Raw genomic sequence first — 22834 nt, 5'->3', positions numbered from 1 at the left:
AATTCCCACTGTTGTCCGTTTGTCTGTCTGTCCTTCCGTAATCTCGAGAAGGTCGAGACCAGATATGGGAATATTAGGTGCAGGATGCCCTGATTAAATATATATATATATAAAATCCGATGTTATTTCAATTGAAATCTTCCTCTGAAGGGAATTAGATAGACGACCGGCACAACTCCGTTGCTAACAGGCAAAGTATAATGTACAGGGGCAAGACACTACTAAACTTAAGCGTATTGTGACGATGCCACAATAAATAATTGCTCGTTAATTTTAAAATTAAATAATTAACTTATGCATTACTTAAACTGCTGATAAATTATTATTAGAGATATATCCATACATACACAACAAATGCCTTGTATATCAGTAAATTTTCATTGTTTCTAAATTAAAAATGGAATTTTAAAACAGAAATATTAACATAAAGAAAAAATGCAATGATATATTTATCAAGACTTAGTTTTGCAATAATTTACTATTCATCGCATATATCCGTAATTTATTATTGATTTTTATATCAAAATTTGTCAGAATTTTCATTGTCACAGACAAGAAAACACACATTATCCAGCTTCTAAATGTTTATTAGCTGAAAATTCCAATTCTTTCCTCCCCTATTTTTTGTGACAATACCAACTTCCTAAGAAATGTTTATATATGGTATAAATTTATTGTAGTGTTGTTTATCTGTATAATAAATTTTATATAAGAAATGTTAATACTACGTGTTTTTTCACTTCAGAATATTATATCTTGATTAGATTAGATATTAAATTAGGGTGTACTATAGATTACTCCCTATGGAATTTCAGGACTTTGATTATATATTTGAACTCAGGGGACCGAGACGAGTTCAACGGTACCCTATTTTTGGACCGGAGACGAAAAATAAAAAAGTTATCACACTTTTTTCCGGCGATCGCGCGATGATAGGGAGTCGCGTGCTTGCCGTTAAAATTGCCTTTAGTAGACGTTTCCCCCTTTTTTTACTTTGTTCAAGAACTACCGTGAATCGATTACTAGTTTAGCACATGGCGGCGTGTGGTGGCTCCCGTACGAGAGGTCAGTCGGGAGCACGAACAGTGGGAACGGCCGCCATGTTTGCGATCGCGCGATGATCGGAAGTCGCGTCGCTCTCTCCGCTCTCGTATCGCGTGTTTACCCTCCGGAAGATGACCGTAGTCCGACGTCACGGTTTGCAGACTTTACCGCAAGATGGCAATACTAGCAACTACGGTGCCGTCTGCATGAGAGCATTAAAAAAGTGTGATAACTTTTTTATTTTTCGTCTCCGGTCCAAAAATAGGGTACCGTTGAACTCGACTCGGTCCCCTGAGTTCAAATATATAATCAAAATCCTGAAATTCCATAGGGAGTAATCTATAGTACACCCTTAAATGAATCTTATAATCGAGATGGGTTGATAATACAGTCGAGTCCGCATAAGTCGTCATATGTATAACTCAACACCGCCGGTTAAGTAGTCAGTTTTCTGTGTTCCCGGCCGACTTACATAGGCATTAATGTTAAAAAACTCCGGTTTACTCGACACCGTTTAACTCGTCACCACTGGATAAGTCGACATACTTTTGCTGTCTCACGCTCGTTTAGACTTCTGATAAGTCGACTTATTTATTAATAAAGGCATTTTTATTAATATGTATAAACATTTTATGTATTTATATATATAAAATAATAACAGATAAACAGAAAGAAAATATACAATCTACATCAAAGTCACAGCAGAATCTGATTTTGCATTTTCTCACGTCAAGCGTTATTTGTAGTACTTGTTTCACATTAGAAATGAGTGTCGGAAAGCTAACAACGCTTACGCTGAAGGAAAAATACGAACTTGTTTCTGAATTTGAATGTAAGAAAACTTCGCAAGCAAAACAAACAAAAAAAAAACCTTTCAAAAACAACATTGGTGAGAATCCCGAAGAAAAAAGGGGAAATTAATAAGGTTTTTCTTGGATTTTTGTCGCGGCTGTCTCGAAAAAGCCAGAGAAAGTCTCCGTACAAAGATGACGAAGATGCTCTCGTACGTTGGCTAAAGCAAATTCGTTTATCGAATCTTCCTGTTTCGGAACCGATACTGAAACAAAAGGCAATGGAAATTGGTGGGGTACTTGGAGTAGAAGCCAACGTTAGCGGCAGTGATGGATGGTCAGAGAGGTATACATTGCACTACTGTATTTTCCTAATTGTAGTATTGTGGTTTTTTTTCAACTTCGCTTTAGTCGTCATATCGGATAACTCGACACATTTTCACTTCCCCCCGGGGTTGTCGACTTATGCGGACTCGACTGTAATAATAATAATAGCGAAGTTGAGGCAGAAGTTTTCAACGCGAAAACGTGTACGTCGGACGTTCGGCGCCGCTTTCCTGTAAGCCTAGAAGTTTGACAATGGCCTTTGGAATGTCGAGCATGATTCCACTGACTTTCCAAAGGCCATTGCCAAACTTCTAGGCTTACAGGAAAGCGGCGCCGAACGTCCGACGTACACGTTTTCGCGTTGAAAACTTCGGCCTCAACCTCGCTAATACCCAACACAGCGCGATATGGGTCATATACTGAAATGCAACCGTGTTCGAAATGGTTGGAGACTGACCGTTCTTAATCTTAATATCTTACCTCTTCAGCATTCAAAGCTAAATATAGACTTTTAAGGCAGTGTTAAGTGCCTTCTTTAAATATGTTTGTTGCTGGTAGCGTCAGAATGCCATAGTGGTGGGGTTTGGTACTAACACATTTTTGCAGAAATATCTTCCGTATGTCCCGAAATGTCACCGTATCAGATTTGGTTACATTTTATTGATTTATCTGTTTAAGGCCTGCGTGTCGCCACATGTGAGCGATCTGCCGAGGCGAATGCCTCGCGAGAGATCTTTATATGGGAAACTGTTCTCTATTTAGGTGTTACAAACGTGAAAAAAACCCGGGAAACTCGACGTGGCCAGTTGTTGGAGAAGCACAAATCCACGACCGACTTTCAGTGTTCAATAATTCTATCCATTCGGCCACATGGGGCCAGAGGTTAAGATTTTCGCGTATTGTCCAAAATTTAATTTAATATAATAATTTCGAATAGAATTTTGGTAAGTTGATGTATTCTTCTAATCACTTATTCAGTCACTTTTTCAAAATGAAATTGGTCTTCACGTAATAATGCTACTTGTATATGCGCAATGACGTACTACAGGACTGATTCAAAACTCTAGCAAATGATTCACGTTATTGTACAGTGACTTATAGGTCATAGTATATAGGTTATATACGTGACGCTTAACTGTATACTTATCTTCCACTAGTGGCAAACGCGTGTGAACACGACCGATGCGCACAAGCGCAATAGCAGTTATTCCGGTGATCTGTTCTTTTGTACGAAGACTTATAAGGGAAAATCAATTATCTGGATAATTGTTTACCCTCTTATTTATAGTGCGAAATTTCACAGAAAAATAGAGAATTATTTATTCGAAATCTTACTTTCATCATCATTTTGATACCGCTTACTTTTTTTTTCTGGCCTTTTGTTTCTTAACACGCAATATCTTCCCATTCGTTCGGTTTCCTCCATCGAAAACCATATCTATTTTATTACCTGTTCATTCTCCTCACAGGGCGTCGCCAAAGTTCTCAATTTGCAACTTCCGTTCAATGTTTTTTTTTTTAACTTTTTTCTCCTGTGGACGCTAAGAGGGCTTATTTTAGCAAGCCCATTATGGGTTCGGCCAGGCCCACAATGAGGCAGCCGGATGGTGAGGGACAGGGCCCGATATATCCAGACGAATCACTCTGAAAAATTCCTAGGAATTTTTCGACCCGTCCGGATTCGATCCCGGGTCCCCCAGAGCAGTATGGTACCACCTTTAATGATCTACCAAAGATGTAATATTTAATGATTTATTATGGAAATGATTAAATTACATTCCGAAGTGGATTAAAAGATAAAAAGAAATTGTGAATTTGCTGACGCTTTACAATTCTGGCATTTTCTTAGAAATCAATACAAACATTTGATAAAATCCGATTGTAGTTAGGAACATGATTATTATCTGTCGAATTATCGAACGAAAGTTAAGCACCGTTTTATCTAGGACATTTTGGGGGAAGAGTTCCCCTCCGAAGGTTAGAAATTCCTCCAACAAAACAATCCAAGCAAGCATTCATAAAATTAATGAACTCACGATTACAAGTACCGAAAGTCCTGCAAAGCGAAGACTTCAGAAATTGTATCGTAGAGTGTTTAGGTTCTCTGGGGAACTAATGTTAAATTGTTTACAAAACAATTAAAAATATTCCCTTGTAGATGACGTCCGTTCTCTCTCCCCCGTTTAAGCCAAATCCCCCCAGACCTTGGAATCTAGATAAAGTGGTAAAGTTAAATATAACCTAAAACCTTTCGACAGATAACGTCGACATATTTGCTATTCTATTAATTATTTTAATCGAACCGTAATCACTTTCTCTCAAATTTTAAGTTTTCAGAGAAAGAACCTGTCTGAAGCGAAATAAGTTAAATTACAATATGCATTGACAAGGTAGTATTTGATTACACAATAGGAAAACGTTAAACACATGCTACTGTAAATCCCACGCTAGGTTTTATAATACGAGAACATCGAATAAAAATGAATTTATCCAAATTAAATACCAAATTAATTTATGCTATCTTAGTTCTGGCTGTGTTAAGATACACCGTGTAAATCTAACTAACAAGTAAGATACGTTGAAGTACGTGTTTTATTTCGAGAATTTCTCCAACTCCTTATTTCCCTTCCTTCCCTGATACTTCCTTGAATTATTATCCTAGATTAATAATAAATGGCTGGTGGCTGGATGAGATTTTTTTAGATCACTTCTATGGATTTTAAGTTATTTTTACAACTAGAACCTGTAATATATATATATATAATACAAAAAATTTATGTTCTTATTAATTTAACGTCGTTTAAATCACAGAAGTGAGAATGAAACTGCAAAAAATATCTTTCAAATTACGCAAACTGGATTTTTACCTAACGCCATTTTTTGTCATTGTTTTTGTCGTAATAGATTACAGAGACGCCATGTTCTTTGTATCACATTCTATGGTGTTTTTATACATATTTCTCATTAATTGTAACGCATTTCCCGAAATATATCGTCGAATTACCTTCCAACACAGGTTCAAATGAATCGACGGCCTTTGTTTAAGTAGAGTTGCTTTTCCCTTCTTTGTCATGTAAGAAAATAATTAAAAACAAAAATATTTATGCATAGAATTAGAGTATCACATAACAAATATTTTTGTTGTTTTGTATAGTTTATTCGACTTTCTAGTGTAATGGTAAATGAACACGTGGTTGCTTCCAACCTATAAAACAGAATACCTCTCTAATCCTCTAAATCCGTATCTTCTCTCTTCCCTTCACTCTTCATATATGTCATAACGAATAATCGAGTAAGCACGCAAACCTGCACGTGCCCACTCGCTCCCCACTCTCATCATCGAGTAAACGCAGGTAAGCTGAATTTGAGCGCTTGCATAGCGTCTAGCGTGCAGAAAAATCACGTCAATTTGACGTCACGCTTACGCTACGCAAAGCTTTGGGTAGCGTGAATGACGTCAAATTGACGTTGATCGAGTTCCGCTGCGTTAGCTATAAATTCTCTAGTGTCGTCCCGAGTGAGCGATAGGAGTTACGAGATGAGGATTCCTACATTGATATTGCTGATTGTACAAGTGTACGGTCGAAGCTATGACGTTTACGATTTTATTATAGGTGAGGCATTTACATCACGCTTCCACGGACTCGCTCGTAAATGAATTATTAAATATAATTCTCGTGGCCCGAATTATGACTGCCGAGCGCTTGTGTGGTCAAGTGATGCTTTCTTTGTCAGTAAGTTTATATAATCCAAGTGTTGTCTTGTTCGTCATTGTGTGGTCAACTGAGGCTTTGTTTTTAGTGTGTGTGATCCATCCGTATGATAAACACGGATATGTAAAATGTTCTTTTGATGAATAACCGATATTGTTGACTCATCTAATTGTTTTCACTGTCAAAAACACCTGACGAAGCAAAACAGACAGTTCGTCTCATATTGTTTGAGATAGTTTACTCGTTTCTCGTGTAACTACTTCTTTAATTGCTACTCGCTTTCATTCTTACGATAGTTACAATTGCACAATTAGTTCAATGGTGGTGATAGATACCTTTCGTTGCAGTGGGTTCGGGACCCGCGGGTTCTGTATTGGCCAACAGGTTGTCGGCTCATCCCGAGTTCAGAGTTCTCCTCCTGGAGGCGGGTCAGCGCTCCAATTTACTATCCGAACCTCCATCGTTGTACATCTTTCTTCAAGGAACTCCCTACGATTGGAACGACACCGTCTCTTTCCCTCGATATAACGATTTTGGAGTCGGTGATGAAGTAAGTGTTTATTTGTGTAGTGAAATGGCGGATTTTCGTCCCGCGATTAAATTATTTTCTGCTTTCTCTCAGCCCTCTCGCTTACCCCAAGGCAAAGCACTGGGAGGGGGAAGCATTATCAACTCTATGTTGTATGTTAGAGGGAACAGGAAAGACTACGACAATTGGGAACAAAAAGGAGCCTACGGGTGGAGTTGGAAGGACGTTTTCCCATTCTTCATCAAGTCGGAAAACAACAGAAATCCGGAAATAGCGGATAACGGTAAGAATAGTTTTTAAGAAAGGAAATTATTATTGAGTGATGTAATAATTTAATGTTTACTCAGTATAAAATATTGTCGTCTTACTTCAAATTCGTAGTAACGAGTTCGGTCACGATGATTAAAACAGGGATCAGATACAAGCGAATGCCAATTGGAGGAAGTAATCCCGCGAAAGATATTTTTGTTACTATTATGAAAGATTTTTCAATAAGATTTGTTGCACCAAATTGTAATTTTTAGGGAAGTTTTAAACAGTTTTGTTCAACTGATGGAAAAATAAGTTGTTTAATTGAGAAATGGCTTATTTTTGGGCGCTAAGAGGCTTATCTTTGGGCGCTACAATATGTGACACTGCACAGAGTAGAGACAGCGGATTTCACAAATTTCAATAAATTTAAAACAAAATATTATCATCTTTCGTGTGAAAATACTCTAGTTTTACTTTTGTAATAACGCTAATAAATTATAGATAAAAAATAACTTACGCTCCAAATCACTACACAAATGATTTATTTCAGAATGAAAATGCAAAACTGATAAGCGGTTTGCTAAATTGTTCAGGTTACTTAAGAGAATGGTTGTTAAATAATACTTTTTACAGTGTTCCCTTCGGGAAAATTAATACCCGCAATCGTATCATCAATTATAAGGCTGTATTCATGGTGTGTAGAAGTTGCAGGTCTGGCTGTAACTTTATAGTGTCTATTTTAAAAAACTGAGAAACGTTCCTCTGTCGAATTAAGTTGTCCATTAGGCGATGTAATGTAAATCTATTTTTGGATCGAGCACTTGTTACGAAGCTTTAAAAAAACAAAAAGAAAGAAATTATAAAAATTTTTTAATCCATTTCACAATTCCTGTGGGAGTTAAAATGTGAGAAATGAAGCGATGGAAAAAGTAATGCGTAAGCCATCGAAAATTTGGAAACGATCGCATGATGCCCATTGCATAAATTGCTAGTTTTATAAATTAAAAAAATCATAACAGTTTTATCAATTAAATGCATACGTTACGATGCCTTGATAACACTGTTATGAAATAAGCAAATATTTTTTGTACGCAATGCATCGTTTTCATGTAAAATTAATCGGCGCGGCCGTGTGTATTTGTTGTTCTGTAATTGGGAAATAACAGAGGATAAATGCAAACATAAGGAGTAGTACGCGTTAATACATTTTGAAAACATATTGACACAAATATTTAAAATGATTTATAGTTGCAAATGAAGTCACGCAAGTGAAAGTTGCAAGTGTGAACGCCTACGTGTTTTCTTGCAACAGTTACTGTACTCTGTACTGAAACGATTACTGTATCTTTTTCTCTCGAAAAATATTTGTGCACTGTGGCGCCTGTGAAACGTAGAAGGCTATGGATGTAAAGGGTATTACCACGTAATTCCAGACATCTGTGTTAAACACAAAGAAGTCATACCAGTGTTTTTAATTGATTTGTGTTTTATCTTGTTTTCGATATAATAAACGATGTTACTAAACTATATTTGATGCTTATTTTTATTTACTCTTTTCCGCCTTTGTGTTTTATGTGTAGATAATAAGCAAAATAATTTTTCACCGAATGCTCTAACATTCAAATCATTTCAAAGTCAAACTTGAGCTAGTTTCGAGTTGAACGAGGGACGATGCAAACAGTTAATAACGGTGTTGTTTTGTGGTCATGTGCTAAAATACAATCGCGTGCTATTTTAATGTAGGACGGAATTATCTTTAATCGAGACAAAGAACTAACATATATGTCGTATTTATTAGCTTAAGAATGTATTAAAAAGTGAAAAAGTTTGAAGATTAGTAATACAAAATTTAAAAATTCGAAACGATGCAGCTATTGAAGACATTTATAAAACAAAGTGAAAATATTTTGAAGTATTACACAATATTTTAAGAGGAGAGTGTCGGAACGAACACTTAAATTAAGCAATTGTAAGTACAATACTGTAATAAGTTCATTGATCTTTTTAATGTTCCCATTTGAAATGATGAAATATTATTATTCTATAATTTTTTTTTAATGTTGCATCAACTTCGCCAACATCCTCTCAGTGCACAGAAAGGTAATACATATTAATTAACTTTGAGATTTTGTTTTTCATGAAGCAACACTTAATTAGAAGTATTATTAAGCAATTGTAAGTAAAAGTGGACCTGGCTTGGCCGAACTCATATTGAGCTTGCCAAAAAGCGGTGCTCTTAGTGCTCACAGCGTGGAAAGAGTTATTTATAACAGTCAGCTAGTGGAAAGGATAAATATTTTTATTTTATACATAATATTAGAAAGGAAAAAAACGTTACAATGAACGGAATTGAAAATATTGTATTTCAAGAAAAAATAAACAACTTTTAAAAGATGTAAATAAACGAGTTGTTTACAATATGTTACACACTGCTTAGAAAGTAGGTCTCAGCAATTTACATTAATATTGACTATATCATTTTACCATGGAATCATTATCAAGCTTGGTACTTCTTTCTAATTGCAGGCTTTCACGGTAAAAATGGAGAGTTATTCGTTCAATATCCAGCTTTTGCAACTCCTCTGATGAAAAAATATCTGAAATCAGTCCACGAATTAGGTTTTGGAATTGGAGACGTCAACGGTATCAAACAAACGGGTGAGAGAAAAGTTCTCAGAATTAATATAAACCATGGAGATCGATGTTACAATTGTTCTTTTTCAGTATTCACCAATCCTCAAATTAACACTAAAGATGGCAGAAGATGGGGTATGGATAAGGCATTTCTGAATCCCATTCTGGGAAGAAGAAACCTTCGAGTTCTCACCTCCGCTTTCGTTAGAAAGGTTTTTTTACTTTGTTATTTAAAACTGATTCCTCTTTGATCCGTGTTCATCAATAGGAGGATAAACGAACAGACTAGTGTAATTCATTGTTTTTATTCGCCCAGATATTATTTGGAGAAGACAAAGTGGCCAAAGGAGTGGAATATGAATATCAAAACCGAACGTATAAAGCCTTTGTTAAAAAAGAAGTCATAATATCGGCAGGAACTATCAGATCCCCTCAACTGTTGATGCTTTCCGGAATTGGTCCTGCTCGGGAACTAAGAAAATTGCAGGTATGTAGAATGGTCTTAAAATTTTTACTACTAATCAATTCAAAAAATCTTGATTGATATTTCAGATACCCGTAATTTCGGATCTTCCGGTTGGAGAAAACTTTCAAGATCATCCGGTACTCAGCACTCCTATTTACAAAGTCAGAAACCTATCATTATCGGAAGGAGACTATAAACAGTATCTCTCTAACGGAAAAGGTAAAGCCCGTTATTTTCTATTGTTTCGTAACGGGCTAGTATAGAAACGAAGTGAACAACTCGTTTTTAGGACTGTTGGCATCTCTACCTACGGAAGTTCTCGGTTTCTTCAGCAGCAATTACAATCCAGATCCCGATTGGCCAGATGCCGAAATAATTTTCGTCACTTTGATGTCGTCCAGTTTTCTGCCTCCGTTGGTTGTAAGATATTGTGTTTCGATACTCGTCTTTCGTTGATTATTTGGAACTAATCATTATTTTTATCTGTACTTTTAGGGAGGAGGAACCGTCCTCTGTACCAATGTAGCAGTAAGACCAGAGAGCCGTGGTAAAGTCAGCTTGAGCAGTCGTAATCCTCATTCCCCTCCTATTATAGAGGGCAACTATTTAACCAAACAGCGCGACGTACGCGTTATGGTCGAAGGTAAGTAAAACATTGCTGCGCCCTCTCTGACAGGCCCACTTTGATTTCAGGCAAGTAAATCAAGGAATAAAAAATTTTATTAGGTCTGAAAACGTGCTTGAAAATAGCTAACACAGCATCTCTGAAGGGCATAGGAGAGCGAATACCACTTCCGAATGTTCCTGTTTGCAGCAAGTATAAGCGAGAGAGCGACGGTTACTACTCTTGTTTGATAAAGCAGTTATCACTACCAGGATATCATCTGATGGGCACATGCAGGATGGGTGATCCTAAAGATAATACCACCGTTGTAGACTCCAATTTAAAGTAAGTAACGCCATCTTGACAATTTGCACTTAAGACATAGATCTAATTGTCTTGTCTCTACAGAGTGAAAGGGGTGAAAGGTCTACGCGTGGTCGACGCTTCTGTCGCTCCCGAAATCGTGGTCGGGCACCCTCAAGCTATGACTCTAATGATAGGAGAAAAGGCCGCGGACATGATCTATAAAGATTACTTGATGAAAATGAAATCGTGGGTGTAAAACGCACGAATCGTAAGAAAATATAATAAAATAAAAATTAACAAGTTATTCTAACACTTTTCGTGGTACTGCTTTCATCCTATGGTACATTTTTTGCGCGTCACATTTTATAAAAGAATATAAATTAATAATTTGTAATATTTGGTTTGATGAAACAAGATAACGTAACACTTAGGTGATCCACCAAGAGGCATGACCCTTGGGAGGACTACGCAAAACTGGCTCTTATTTAATTGTTGGACACGTGAAGAAAACCCTGAAAACGCCTAAATTATGGTGTCATTACATTATTATCTCACACACTAGCCTACTGCTCTGGAGGACTTGGAATCAAATCCGGACGTCGAAAAACCGAGTTTCAGGAAATTCGTCCAGGATACATTGGTCCTCCCTCATCACTCGGCACTCCTATTATGAACCTGGCCTAACTCTCTATAGACATAAAAAGGAACTGTCTTGGAGCCCATAGGGCGAAAAGAGTAAAAATAAAAAAAGTTCAGTAATCTGAATATATGAACTTACATTACGAATTATATTCGTGTCGTATTTCAGTCGAGTTTGTTTCTTCAGAAAGCGTTAAATCGCAGTAATTTACTAAATATAAACAAAATATCTTCAATTAAAAATCGTGTTATAATGCGCTTTATGAAATGTATTAGAATAAATTTAATGTAGTACAAAATGATTCGGTATATCACGCAAGCTATTTTAAATAATGCGATTTTTTCACAATTTAGACACATGTTACTATAAATATAAAATTCTTCAAACCATTTAAGACGTGAAATGATTCTTGCGGAAAATATGTTTTCGGTTGTTCGTATGGAATCCTGAAATTGCGTACAGGCAGCAACGAGTGCGTAAATAACAAGGAAAAATACGCATTTCCTGCAAAGTTTTGCTGCAAACAGCTGAACTGTACAGTATGTGTCGAAATATGCATTAACCTAAATGAAACAAACGACTTTGTGATTGTTTGTTCCGAACAGCATTTCGCATACCATTCATCTCAGCTAATTCAAAATTCGTCGTGATACAAAGGTCATTCGGTTGCGTATTATTTTGCGCAATTTCTTCTATTTTTCGACATCCGATACGTTTACTAATCTCCACGCAAGATAATAAAACAGTCGATTCATACTGTATGTTTTGCATCTGTGAAAAATTATACTTATAATGATGAAATACTCTCTATTTAGAGATAATCATAAGAAGTTTCGCGAAAACTGTTGTCGATTTTGATATCGCAACTAGAATCTTGCATTTTTCCTCGGTTTGTGACAGAAATGCTGATTTGAGATTGCAAGAAAATATTTTTAAATGTAAATATCTCGTTCTTGATTCTGATCCAGCTTGATTTTCATCACCATTCCGGAAGTTTAGTAAAATATAGAGAAAATAAACGTGAGTAGAAAGCGACATCAAGCCACGAACATAAATACTAACTACTAAAGAGAAAAATCAAAACTTTAAAATAATTTGAGTCAATTTTCATCTATTAGGCTGATATGAGTGGAAAATTCGGAGTATCTTTTACCGATTTGCAAATTTTCATTATTGAAAAAGTTTTATTTCTTAAGAACTTATGTCATAAAGTTATTAACATTGCAGATATAGGAAGTTAGTTTCCCCTGTGACCAGAAGATATAGCGTCGCTTCTCTTTTGGTAAATTTAATTTTGCTAGATTTGTAAAGGTATTTTAAAACGGATCAACCCTGAAAAATTTCTATGATTTTCCGGGTCCACCAGAGCGGTAGTGCCACTTTAGTCGCTCGGCTATCCAGCCACAATGGTCGCTATATATATATGCGTAATTCTTAAAAGAAACTTGATGAGAATGTGCAAAAAATGAGAAATAACACTCTTATGTAATAAATTCAATATAGTAAGAGAACGTTTTTTTTTTTTTTTTTTTTTTTTTTGAAGAAAAGAATATGACGGCCGAATTGTTCTTAATAAACTTTTTGTTCATTTTTTACCGAATTCTTCATTTATTTTAAGCTTAAGTAACACGTTTACATGTATAAATGTACAAATATATTTAATAAATTAATTAAACACAAAAGTATTTCTCTTTAAAATAATATAATAAAATTATGCAATTAATAATGTATGTGCATGTCCGAATCAAAATTCCCGCGTATAATAAAAAAATAAAACTAGGCAATTTTCAAAATAATCAAAGAATATTAATGCATACATTTTAAACAAATTTAATTTATAAATTTGATAAATTTTCATATGCATTATATAATTCAATTCCATAAAATTTTGAGAAAAATTTATAACACAAAATTTCTATTTAAAAAAGCAGATGGCGCTGTTGTCGATAGTAAACAATGACACATGGCGAATCTATTGGAAAACGTTCATTCGGGTTTGAATTTTCCCGAATTCGGTGGAAAAGTGAGATTAATTCGAGGAATGTATAAATATTATCATTATCTGTGCGACGGATTCGACGATAGAGTAGGTACCTTATTTCTTTTGAGTTTGCCTTGTGACTATATTCTAATCTTCGATCAATTAGTCTATCGTAACCAAATTACACGTGGCACATAATCGTTTCTGAAACGATTGCTACATCCTCTCGTGGATAAAATTAGAACTATAACCTAATCTACCTTAATTACAAGAATTTTCAATGGGGAGGAGGAGCTTGGGAAGAGAAATGTTTGAAAGAAAGGGCGAATTGGAAAAGGTTGAAGTTAATGATGTTAAAACCACTGACTTAATAGTGGGAAGCTTCGTTCGCAAGTCTGCGAAGGAACTTGACTTCGATGCATTGTTGCTTGTGTTAAGGGAGACGAGGATTATGTTGAAGAATGTGGAGACAAGTAGATCTTGACTGGCATAAAAAAAAATAGAAAATAAAGACCCGACGGCGAGCTTGGTAGATGGAAAGAAGAAATGGGTAGAATTATGGCACGTATCAGGTGAAGTGTCAGACACAATGGTATAGAAAAACTTTAAACAAACTGGAGAAAGTGCATAATTGTTTGTCTGTAGTATTTCCTAGGTCTCCTATTATTTATTCTGGTATTAGGATTTTTCTTGTGAAGATGTACAATGTAGTGACGTCCCAAACTTCTCGGCTGTATACTAATTCACCAGATTAAGTATTTAGGGAGTGAAGAGACAATGTGCAGTGTATTGTCGTTGCAGTTTCTATTTTACAGTGATATATTAATAGATAGTGCAGATAAAACAAACTGAACAAATGTATTTATTAACAAAGAATGTTGTATACCGCTTGGACCCTATGTGTGGGATTCTTCGTGAGCTGACGACTCTCCTTTATTTCTCCTCACAAACACTGTCCACCTGTGTCACGTGTTTTTTTTCTTCATAATGTCCATTGTTACTTCACTGGTAAGTAACTGGTTATGGTGACCTGGAGTATCATGGGTGTGAATACTACAAGTATTATGAGATGGGGCTTCCTGGGAAGAACTGTCCGGTAGTTAAATGTTTTTTTATGGTTTAGGTGCTGCAGAAGACAAAATTTCCAAGGGAAAAAGAAAATGGAGAAAAGAGCTGTGAGGGATGAGGTCCAACTTATCCAGGATGCTATTTTTGATTTTACATCCGAATGTAAAAAATGAAGTTAAAAAGTAAGAAATTGGCACACTTTAATATATCGGAAATATGTGCTCCTAAGAGTTAAATTTTTCACAAGAAAAGAAATGAGTGTATAGGAGTGAAAACGAGAGTAAAAGATATGAAGGAAATAAAACAAATGGAAATGGGTGGTACATGTTGGAAGAATGAGAGATAACAAGTGGACAAAGCAAGTAACAAAGTGAAGAGAAAGAGGGGAGAACTGGGAAGATGGTAGGATTGTCTTGACAGAATGGAAAAATAGAAAATCTGCAAAACAGTGAGGTTGGAAAAAGAAAGAAAAAAACTGGAGAGGTCTATATCCTGCAATGGGTAATTACTGCTAATGATGATGATGATGACATTTTACAGATTTATTTAAATAATAAGTCTGTAAAACAAATTTCATGTGATGATTTGTAGTAATTACACAATTGAGGACTTAAATATTGACATTATTTGGCACCAAATTTTCAGTTCTGTATTAAGTTAAAGTGCATTTTATATAATTAAAGAGATTGATAAATTCTAAATATATTAATTATTGTTGATATAATAAATTTTATTTAAATATTAAAGTATTTCTTTTATTAATATAGGGTTGGGGATGTGGTTACCGCACATTACAGACATTATGTTCCTGGCTTGAGAATCAACTACAAAACTCTACTACTAAAATGGTATGTATTATTCTTATTCATTTATTTATAAAATGTGTTAACTACTAAATTAATACATTATGCCTTTATGGATGTGCATTTAGAAAATGTAATTGTATTATTTCTTAAATATTAAAAAAGTATAATATTCAAGTATTCAAAAAAGAATTATTTCTGTGAGGCCTGGACGTCACCATTACCCCCTGACGGGAAATTGGCCGTCGAGTTAAAGCCAATAAATTGGTGACTTATTTCATAAACAGGAACGGGGTGTGAAACGATTTAATTGTTGCCTTCCTGGACCAAACTGACACATCCCCAATTGTAGATTGTGGAAGGTGGGTGAGAGATTGACCGCTGGGAAGAGTTCGACATAAGTAATCATGTGTAAAAATGACAAACAAAATACAACAGTATCTTATTACTCAAACTGTTTCCAACTCAAACAATTCAGTATTTGAACACAAATTCTGGAAAAGAAATTGCTCTGTCCTCAATTAACAAACTTGACCCACTAGAAGAAATTTTTGATTAATAACATATTTTTATTTTTATTTTGTCATATATATAAAAAATATTTAATGTAAAAATGAAAAAATGAAGATCATTGCTGATATTTCTGATAAGATCAACAAAACAGCTCAGAAGATGATGATACTTGGTAAAAAGAAAATGCCCTTATTTAACTAAAATTTATATTAATGCATAATACAGTATTTTTAATTATGATTGGAAATAAATTATTCATTGCTTAATAAACATATTTCTGTTAGTGATGAAAAAGAATAGTATACTTTTGTTAACTTTTTGAACCTAACCCCATGTTTCGTATTAGTCCTTTCTATTGTATAGCACAGATTTGCACAACATGGCACTTTTTTTTAGAACATAACTAGGCTATTTGTTATATGAGGGAAACTCATATACAAAATATGAATATATATTTAATAATCTAAATATATAAAATTACTTGTCCTGACTGACTGACTGAGTGATTGATTCGTTGTTGCCCAGAGCAAACCGTTGAACCGAAAGTGGTGAAATTTGGTACACAGGGTACGTCATGAAAGTGCACGCTAAGAAGAGATTTTTCGAAATTCCCCCGCAGGGGGAGAGGGAGAGCATTAAGGCTTAACCTGAAGAATGGCTTCTATTGTTCTATTTTAGATGCGATTTTTTGTTTTTAACTATGTTTAGTCTTCATTGAGTTTTGTATTTTTTGAGTATTTAGGTGTATTAAATTGATAACATTTAAGACATTGTTATAAATATTTTTATATATTTCGATTTTTTAACCAAATGTTCAAACCATTTTAAATTCAAATTTGTTTTTGCATATTGGTTTGATTATAGAACAATTGTAAACATTCCAAAAAATTTATCACGTTGAAAACATTCGTTTGAAGCAATAAAATGATTGTCATCAATAAGTGGTATGTGTTATATAACGATTACTATGGTTGTTGAAGGTTACCGTTGATAGTAATAACTTAATTTCCAAACGAACAATATTTATCAAATCATCCAAATCATTTGCCCAAGCACGCCGAGCTCATTTGCTAGTTAGTACATGTAATTATAGATAGTAAAATGTGTCTGAAAATTTATAGCATTAGGAATGAAATACTTCTGTATTTCTTCTTGTTACAGAGAACAAACTTTAAAAACAGTCTTGTGTTTAGTATAAAGTTTTGTGGAGTCTTTTTTACACAAAAGACTCCACAAATTCAAAAAAGAGAAAATATTTGCTTTAATGGAGTTTAAGAGACAAAACAGAACTTAAAAACTTTAGTTCTAGTTCATTTGGATTGATGTCCATCATCATATACTCCTAAAGGATTATACAATACCACAGTTGTAGTATTCTATAATCCTTCAGGCATTGCTAATGATAGGTTTATGTCAAAGTCTAAACACATTACAACTTATATTTTTATGTTCTATTTTGTTTCATAAACTTCACTATTAAATTGAATATGTTTTTTTTTGTATTTAATATTGCACAAAATTCTACTGTTTAATTTTGATAATGTTGAAATATGAAACTAATGTACAGCTGATCTGCATAAATAGCTATCATTAACATAATTTTTAATATCGTTTCTCTTTATTGGAAACACTGAATTATCTGTCATGGTGGATCACTTTGAAATTGTCTACAAAAACTCAAGCTGTGCAATGCTGACTGATTTCAATTTTGCAAACTGCAGAACACAAAACACTTTCTCTGTTGTGGAATTGCTATTTTTGTTTATGGCACTTCTTAGGGGGAGTAGACAAAAAGTCATTTGAATGCAGAAAATAGATGAAACTTGAACACTTACTCTATTGACTGATATGCAATGTTTACTTCTTGGGTAATAATTAACATAATTATAGTAATTTAAAATGTTAGCATTCCCTTTGGAAGATCCTGTAGTTTTCTAATATACGTATATTGTATATAAGTTATGTTCTACTTTGTAAAGAACACAGAACTATCTTCCTTTGCATGTGTAGATTAATGAACATTGGGCCCATTCTTATTCTGGGAAAGACTATTATTTATTCTTGTATTATTAATTTTTATAGATTTTTTCCCTGATTGAAATTAAATCATTTTTGCATATTCTGAAACCGTATCTTCTTTTAACTGTTTTTACTGTCACAACTAGGTGCACAGACAGACACTGGGCATTTCTGACATCAATCTTTATTCGGGAATATGTTGGCCGAGACGAGTTGTGACAGTAAAAACAAATTAAATTATTTTATTATGTTTGATTTTTTGAAACAACTTTTTCAGATACTAGCTTACAGAATCTATTCATAGGTTGGATACAAGTCTATGAGCAAATATAGGGCTTGTGAGGAATATATTTGATAATGCCAACAGAATTTCAAATGTTGAGTCCATAGTAAATAAATATTCAAGATTTAAGCATTTCCACAATATATATCTAGACACTATAAACACAACAAACTTACAGAGTTGCTAGATCTACTCCTTACAGATAAATTTTACATATGATCACCTGATATAAATAAATGTATGTAGTGTATTAAATTAAATAAGAATCGGTATCTTTAAATGTTTTTGAACGATGATATGAATAATTTTGTGAAAGTTACAGTCTAGTTAATACATTTTATATTAAGTTTTAGATCTTTTTTTAGGTTAAAAGTGTTCCAACAATTCCAGAAATACAAGAATGCCTAGTTATGATAGGAGATAAACCTCCATCTTTTATTAATTCCAAAGATTGGATCGGTAGCGTCGAAGTTTCGATGTGCATAAATCAGTTGTATAATGTAAGTAAAAATTACGTGATATTTATTTTTTGAATAATAATATTTGATGGTTTAATTTCTGATTATGTAAACTAGTGCCTTTAACATCACATTTTAATTTTTTTCTCTTTATACTGTTTTATTTCTGATGAGATTTTGTTATTAATTTTCTCAACTCTTGTTATGATAATATCAATATACAGAAATAATTCATTTTGAATAAAATATCGGCCAAATAGCATGTTGGTAGGGTGTCGACGTACTGCTGCAAAGATATTGATTCAAACCTTATCTGGATTGTAATAATTTATTGTTGAGAGTATGGATTAAGTGTCATTCTCCATACCTAACTCATGACCATCCCATGTAGCCTTAATGTGCTTACACTTCCATTGGTTGTCAAATCAATCGGTTATTTGAAATAAAATAAATATGAAGTGATTAAAATAAAACTAATATGGATAATTTTAATAATAACTAACTAGCTAAATATATTATTTGTTAATATTTAAAACTAAAACATCTTTGAGATGTATGAAGTTTAGATTTATCTGCCATACATTTTTGGATATCTCAGTTTTCATTGCAACCATTTAATTTCTGTTAGAACAGTGAAGTATGCAGTTTAAATCTTATCTAAGAAGCATGTTTGATCTGATGATCTGTAGATAAGATTTTAAATGCATATTTTAGTGTTTTCATTACATTTGAAAAGGAAGCATTCATGTGTGACATAAAAAATATTATAAGAGCAGATTAACCACTGATTTTTGGCACTTGATAATCTCATACAACTTTTAATCTAAGTCGAATTAAGAGAGGCATTTAAAATTTCCATAATAGGTTAGACTCATCCACTAAATAACTACAAATAGGGTTAAACTAACAGATAGAATACTGCCAACCCAAACCAGGAGATTTACCTACATAGGAATCTTATATCACTGCTCATTGTAATATTATTTCCTTTCTGTGTATGTGTATAATGTCTCTATCTGTATATCTGTATACTGTCTATAAAGAGATTGGGTCATTGCCTCAAAAGTATATAAAAGTGTCCTGCCACAAATGGTATTGTATAGTGTGTATGTGTATTAACTTGAAACAATACCTCTATTCTGTGAGATTTTTAGCTCAATTTTACTTATATTTATTCCAACACATGAAAAAGGTTGCAATTGTCAGTGATATCTAATGTAATACCAGTGCCACATTTAATACTTTTGTGTAATTTAAGTTTCTAGCAGTTCGTAGTGTTTTAGAGAAGTGGAGGCATATAATTATTGGTCTGGATGTACTGTTGAGTTATTATTACATGACCTCTGTCTAGCAAAGCATTGAAATCACATATGCTGAAAACTAAGTGGCCAATCAGTTTAAGTGTTATTATGGACAACTTGACAAATGATGTGACGAGGGGACTGTCTTGAGTGGCAAAGTGAGTAGTCAGAAATGTTCAAAAAGAGAAAAAAATGAATAAAAATAATAAGCCAAATACAACAAAGTTCCATTAACGTTGTTTATAAATAGTTTGTAGAGGAGTGCCAGAGTTAGAAGTGCTCTCTATTGGCAACCATTCTGGAAGTAGGGAAGAAAAACTCAGTTACACCTCAGGTGCAAGTTACCATTGAGCCAGGACAATGTTATATACCAGACCAAATTATTAATTCATTGCAATTTGTAGAAATTTTTAAATTTATTTATTTTGAATTATTTTAAATTTTTATATTTTCTTAAATTTAAAAGTTTCAGCATAAACAATTGTTCTATTTGTTTACATAGAACAACTTTTAATTAAAATAGAAAACGTTGATTTGAATTGTTATGTATTAAGAATTAGCTGAAGTAGAGAAATGTTACTATTTGAAATAATAGTTTAATTTTTATTGTATGAATTTTTATTAATTACAGTTTCTTACATTTTAGGTGTGCTCAAAAATAATACATGTACCAAGTGGCAGTGAATTATTTAATCATGTTCAAACCATTGAGTCACACTTTGAAAGTTTTGGTTCGCCAATAATGATGGGTAAGACTGTTAAGTTAGATTTGCACTATCATACAAACAAACAAAACAAATACCAATCAAAGTAAATTGTTTTCGTCACAATATGTGACACAAACTGAGTTAGAACATGATTGGTTGAAAGATTTCAAATGCTACTACTGAAAAGTTGATTGGTGGGAGAACAAATGTTAGTTTGGCAAAAGTTTAGATACTTTCAACTCCTAATGAACTAGTCAAACAGTTGCCAAAAGGGGATGAACTAATAGTTTGTACCAAACCTATTAGCGGTGAGACGTTTACAACTATAAACTATGTAGTGGTTTGTATGGCAATGTGAACCTAGCAGTTTTTTATGTTATTTATGTTCATAATGGATTTAGACAGGTCCTTAATGGGGTGGCCAACTGATGAGGGAAGAAGCTTGACATATCCAGATCATACAAATGAAACTTTCACAGGCTGTAGCCCAGCTTAAATTTGAATTTCCTTGATTGTTAGGTTAACATTTTGGTCATTTATTCACCTATGACAGGGGTGGCGAACCTATGGCACGTGTGCCCAAAGTGGCACGTAAGGAGAAATCATCTGGCACTTAATGTATCATACGATTTCTGTCTTTTTCAATCATCCTTTTGGTTTATCGCCTGATCATTTTTTTTCAATCAGGTTTTTTACAGTTTAGAATAACTGTAAAAAAGATTTAAAGAGTATCTGTTTAATTTCTTTAAATATCGTTATTTGATGTCTGAAACTTTGGCACACATTAGCATCTTTAAAGCTAAGTATGCTTACAATATGGCACGCGAACACAAAAAGGTTTGCCATCCCTGACCTATGATATAAAATTTATTCTACATTATTATTTTTATTTTTATAATTTAAAATTTTTAGATTCCAAAATTAATGTAAGAATTGAAATTCCAAGATTTACATCCATGATTATCGTCATAATCATTGTTAATATTTTAAAAATGTCAAATTTCCAATAATTATATCCCCAAATTTTATCAGATGGATAAAATTGGAAGATAAAGAAAGATGGACAACCTGTTCAGAAAGCCACTTGATGGCCAAACTGTGGCCTGTGAGCCACATACAGTTCTACACACTGCTGCTCCCATATATCAGATCTCTATCTCTAATATAGTACAAGTATAATACAATATATAGATTATATATAAAATACTGTTCTAATAATATAGGATGCAGCTCTCACTTATTTCTGATAAGTGGTATATGGTTCCTGCCACAACGAGGTTTGGCCACCCGTGCCACATACCCGTGCCCATACATAAGTTTTGCCCATCATATACATACCATACACTTCCTAATCCAAGCAACCACACAAATAGCAGGAGTGTACTCTATTCCTTATTTTTAATATCTAAATTTTGATTGAATTTGGAATTTCAAAATAATGTAAAAATATGTGAATTAGGTGGCGATCAAGATGCGTCTTCTAAGGGGATTTTGGGCATTTGTGCGGCATCTACAACTTACCTTCTTGTTTTGGTAACTTTTAGTTAGTTTTCATTATTTGCAACTGAAAAATATATTTATTGAAACTTGATTTTGATTGTAGGATCCACATTTTGTCGGGAAGTCTTCTAGTAGAGAAGAGTTACAAGAACGAGGATGGATAAAATGGAAGAAATTAGATGAATTTTTGGATTCTTCATTCTATAACATGTGCCTTCCTCAACAGAAAGCTTTGGGAGAAAGTTGATATATGTAATAAGCATTTTTACAGACCTGTCTAACCCCTAAACAATGGCCATTTTTCTATTTCCGTCAATAGTCAATCAAACTTTTATAAGAACTCGAATTTTTAGCTTGTCAGAAACACAAACGTAAACAAAATTGTATCTGTAGTAATTTGCAGATACCGAAGGGTTTACTATTATTTATGAGAAAGATCCACTTGTGAATATTCATTGGTGTGACTTAGGAGAGCGCTACATCCAGGTCTGACTGTATATACAAAGTTTAATAAAATCAGCCCCTTAATATACAGAAGTAATTATTATTTTAAGAATTGTATGCATTTATTAAAAATTCTATGTATAGTAGTCATACTCTTTATTTTAGATAGTGTCATACGTAACCCGTAGCATAAATGGGTAAATGGGACAAGCAGTCTTCATCTTTTAAGCAAAACACGTTTCACTAATTGAAAAATAATGTTTACTGCTGAATTGGCCACAGTTTTGTCTCTTATGAGACATTAGTTCTCATTAATATTATGGTTGAGCGGTTCCTTGTGTTGTATATATGGGAAATGCATGTAATGGGCAAAATTGTGGTCAAGAGATGGGAATGACTGATCCAAACTGTCTATAGTAAATACCAATCTGATTTGACATTCAATTTTGAT

The 22834-nt window shown here is 33.8% G+C and overlaps 2 protein-coding genes across 2 annotated transcripts; both read left to right on the top strand.

The window, feature by feature from the left end:
- The first annotated feature begins 5665 nt into the window (after positions 1-5665).
- Positions 5666-10976, top strand: LOC136977640 (glucose dehydrogenase [FAD, quinone]-like). Its single transcript, XM_067273176.1, has 11 exons — positions 5666-5776; positions 6223-6425; positions 6498-6687; positions 9183-9314; positions 9381-9502; positions 9607-9777; positions 9843-9975; positions 10046-10176; positions 10252-10399; positions 10483-10705; positions 10769-10976. The coding sequence occupies exons 1-11, from the start codon at positions 5701-5703 to the stop codon at positions 10920-10922; spliced, it is 1683 nt and encodes a 560-aa protein (XP_067129277.1). The 5' UTR covers positions 5666-5700; the 3' UTR covers positions 10923-10976.
- Positions 10977-13268: 2292 nt separating this feature from the next.
- Positions 13269-22476, top strand: LOC136977575 (ufm1-specific protease 1-like). The gene is made up of 6 exons (XM_067273077.1): positions 13269-13392; positions 15123-15203; positions 18339-18473; positions 20379-20481; positions 21899-21972; positions 22043-22476. Exons 1-6 carry the CDS (start codon positions 13270-13272, stop codon positions 22184-22186), a joined length of 660 nt encoding a protein of 219 aa, XP_067129178.1. The 5' UTR covers position 13269; the 3' UTR covers positions 22187-22476.
- Positions 22477-22834: the final 358 nt, after the last annotated feature.

Source organism: Centruroides vittatus, unplaced genomic scaffold, assembly GCF_030686945.1.
Source record: "Centruroides vittatus isolate TY-2023 unplaced genomic scaffold, ASM3068694v2 contig_461, whole genome shotgun sequence".
Taxonomy (NCBI): domain Eukaryota; kingdom Metazoa; phylum Arthropoda; class Arachnida; order Scorpiones; family Buthidae; genus Centruroides; species Centruroides vittatus.
Note: the sequence above shows the minus strand (reverse complement) of the source record. Positions and strands in the feature narration are given on the sequence as shown.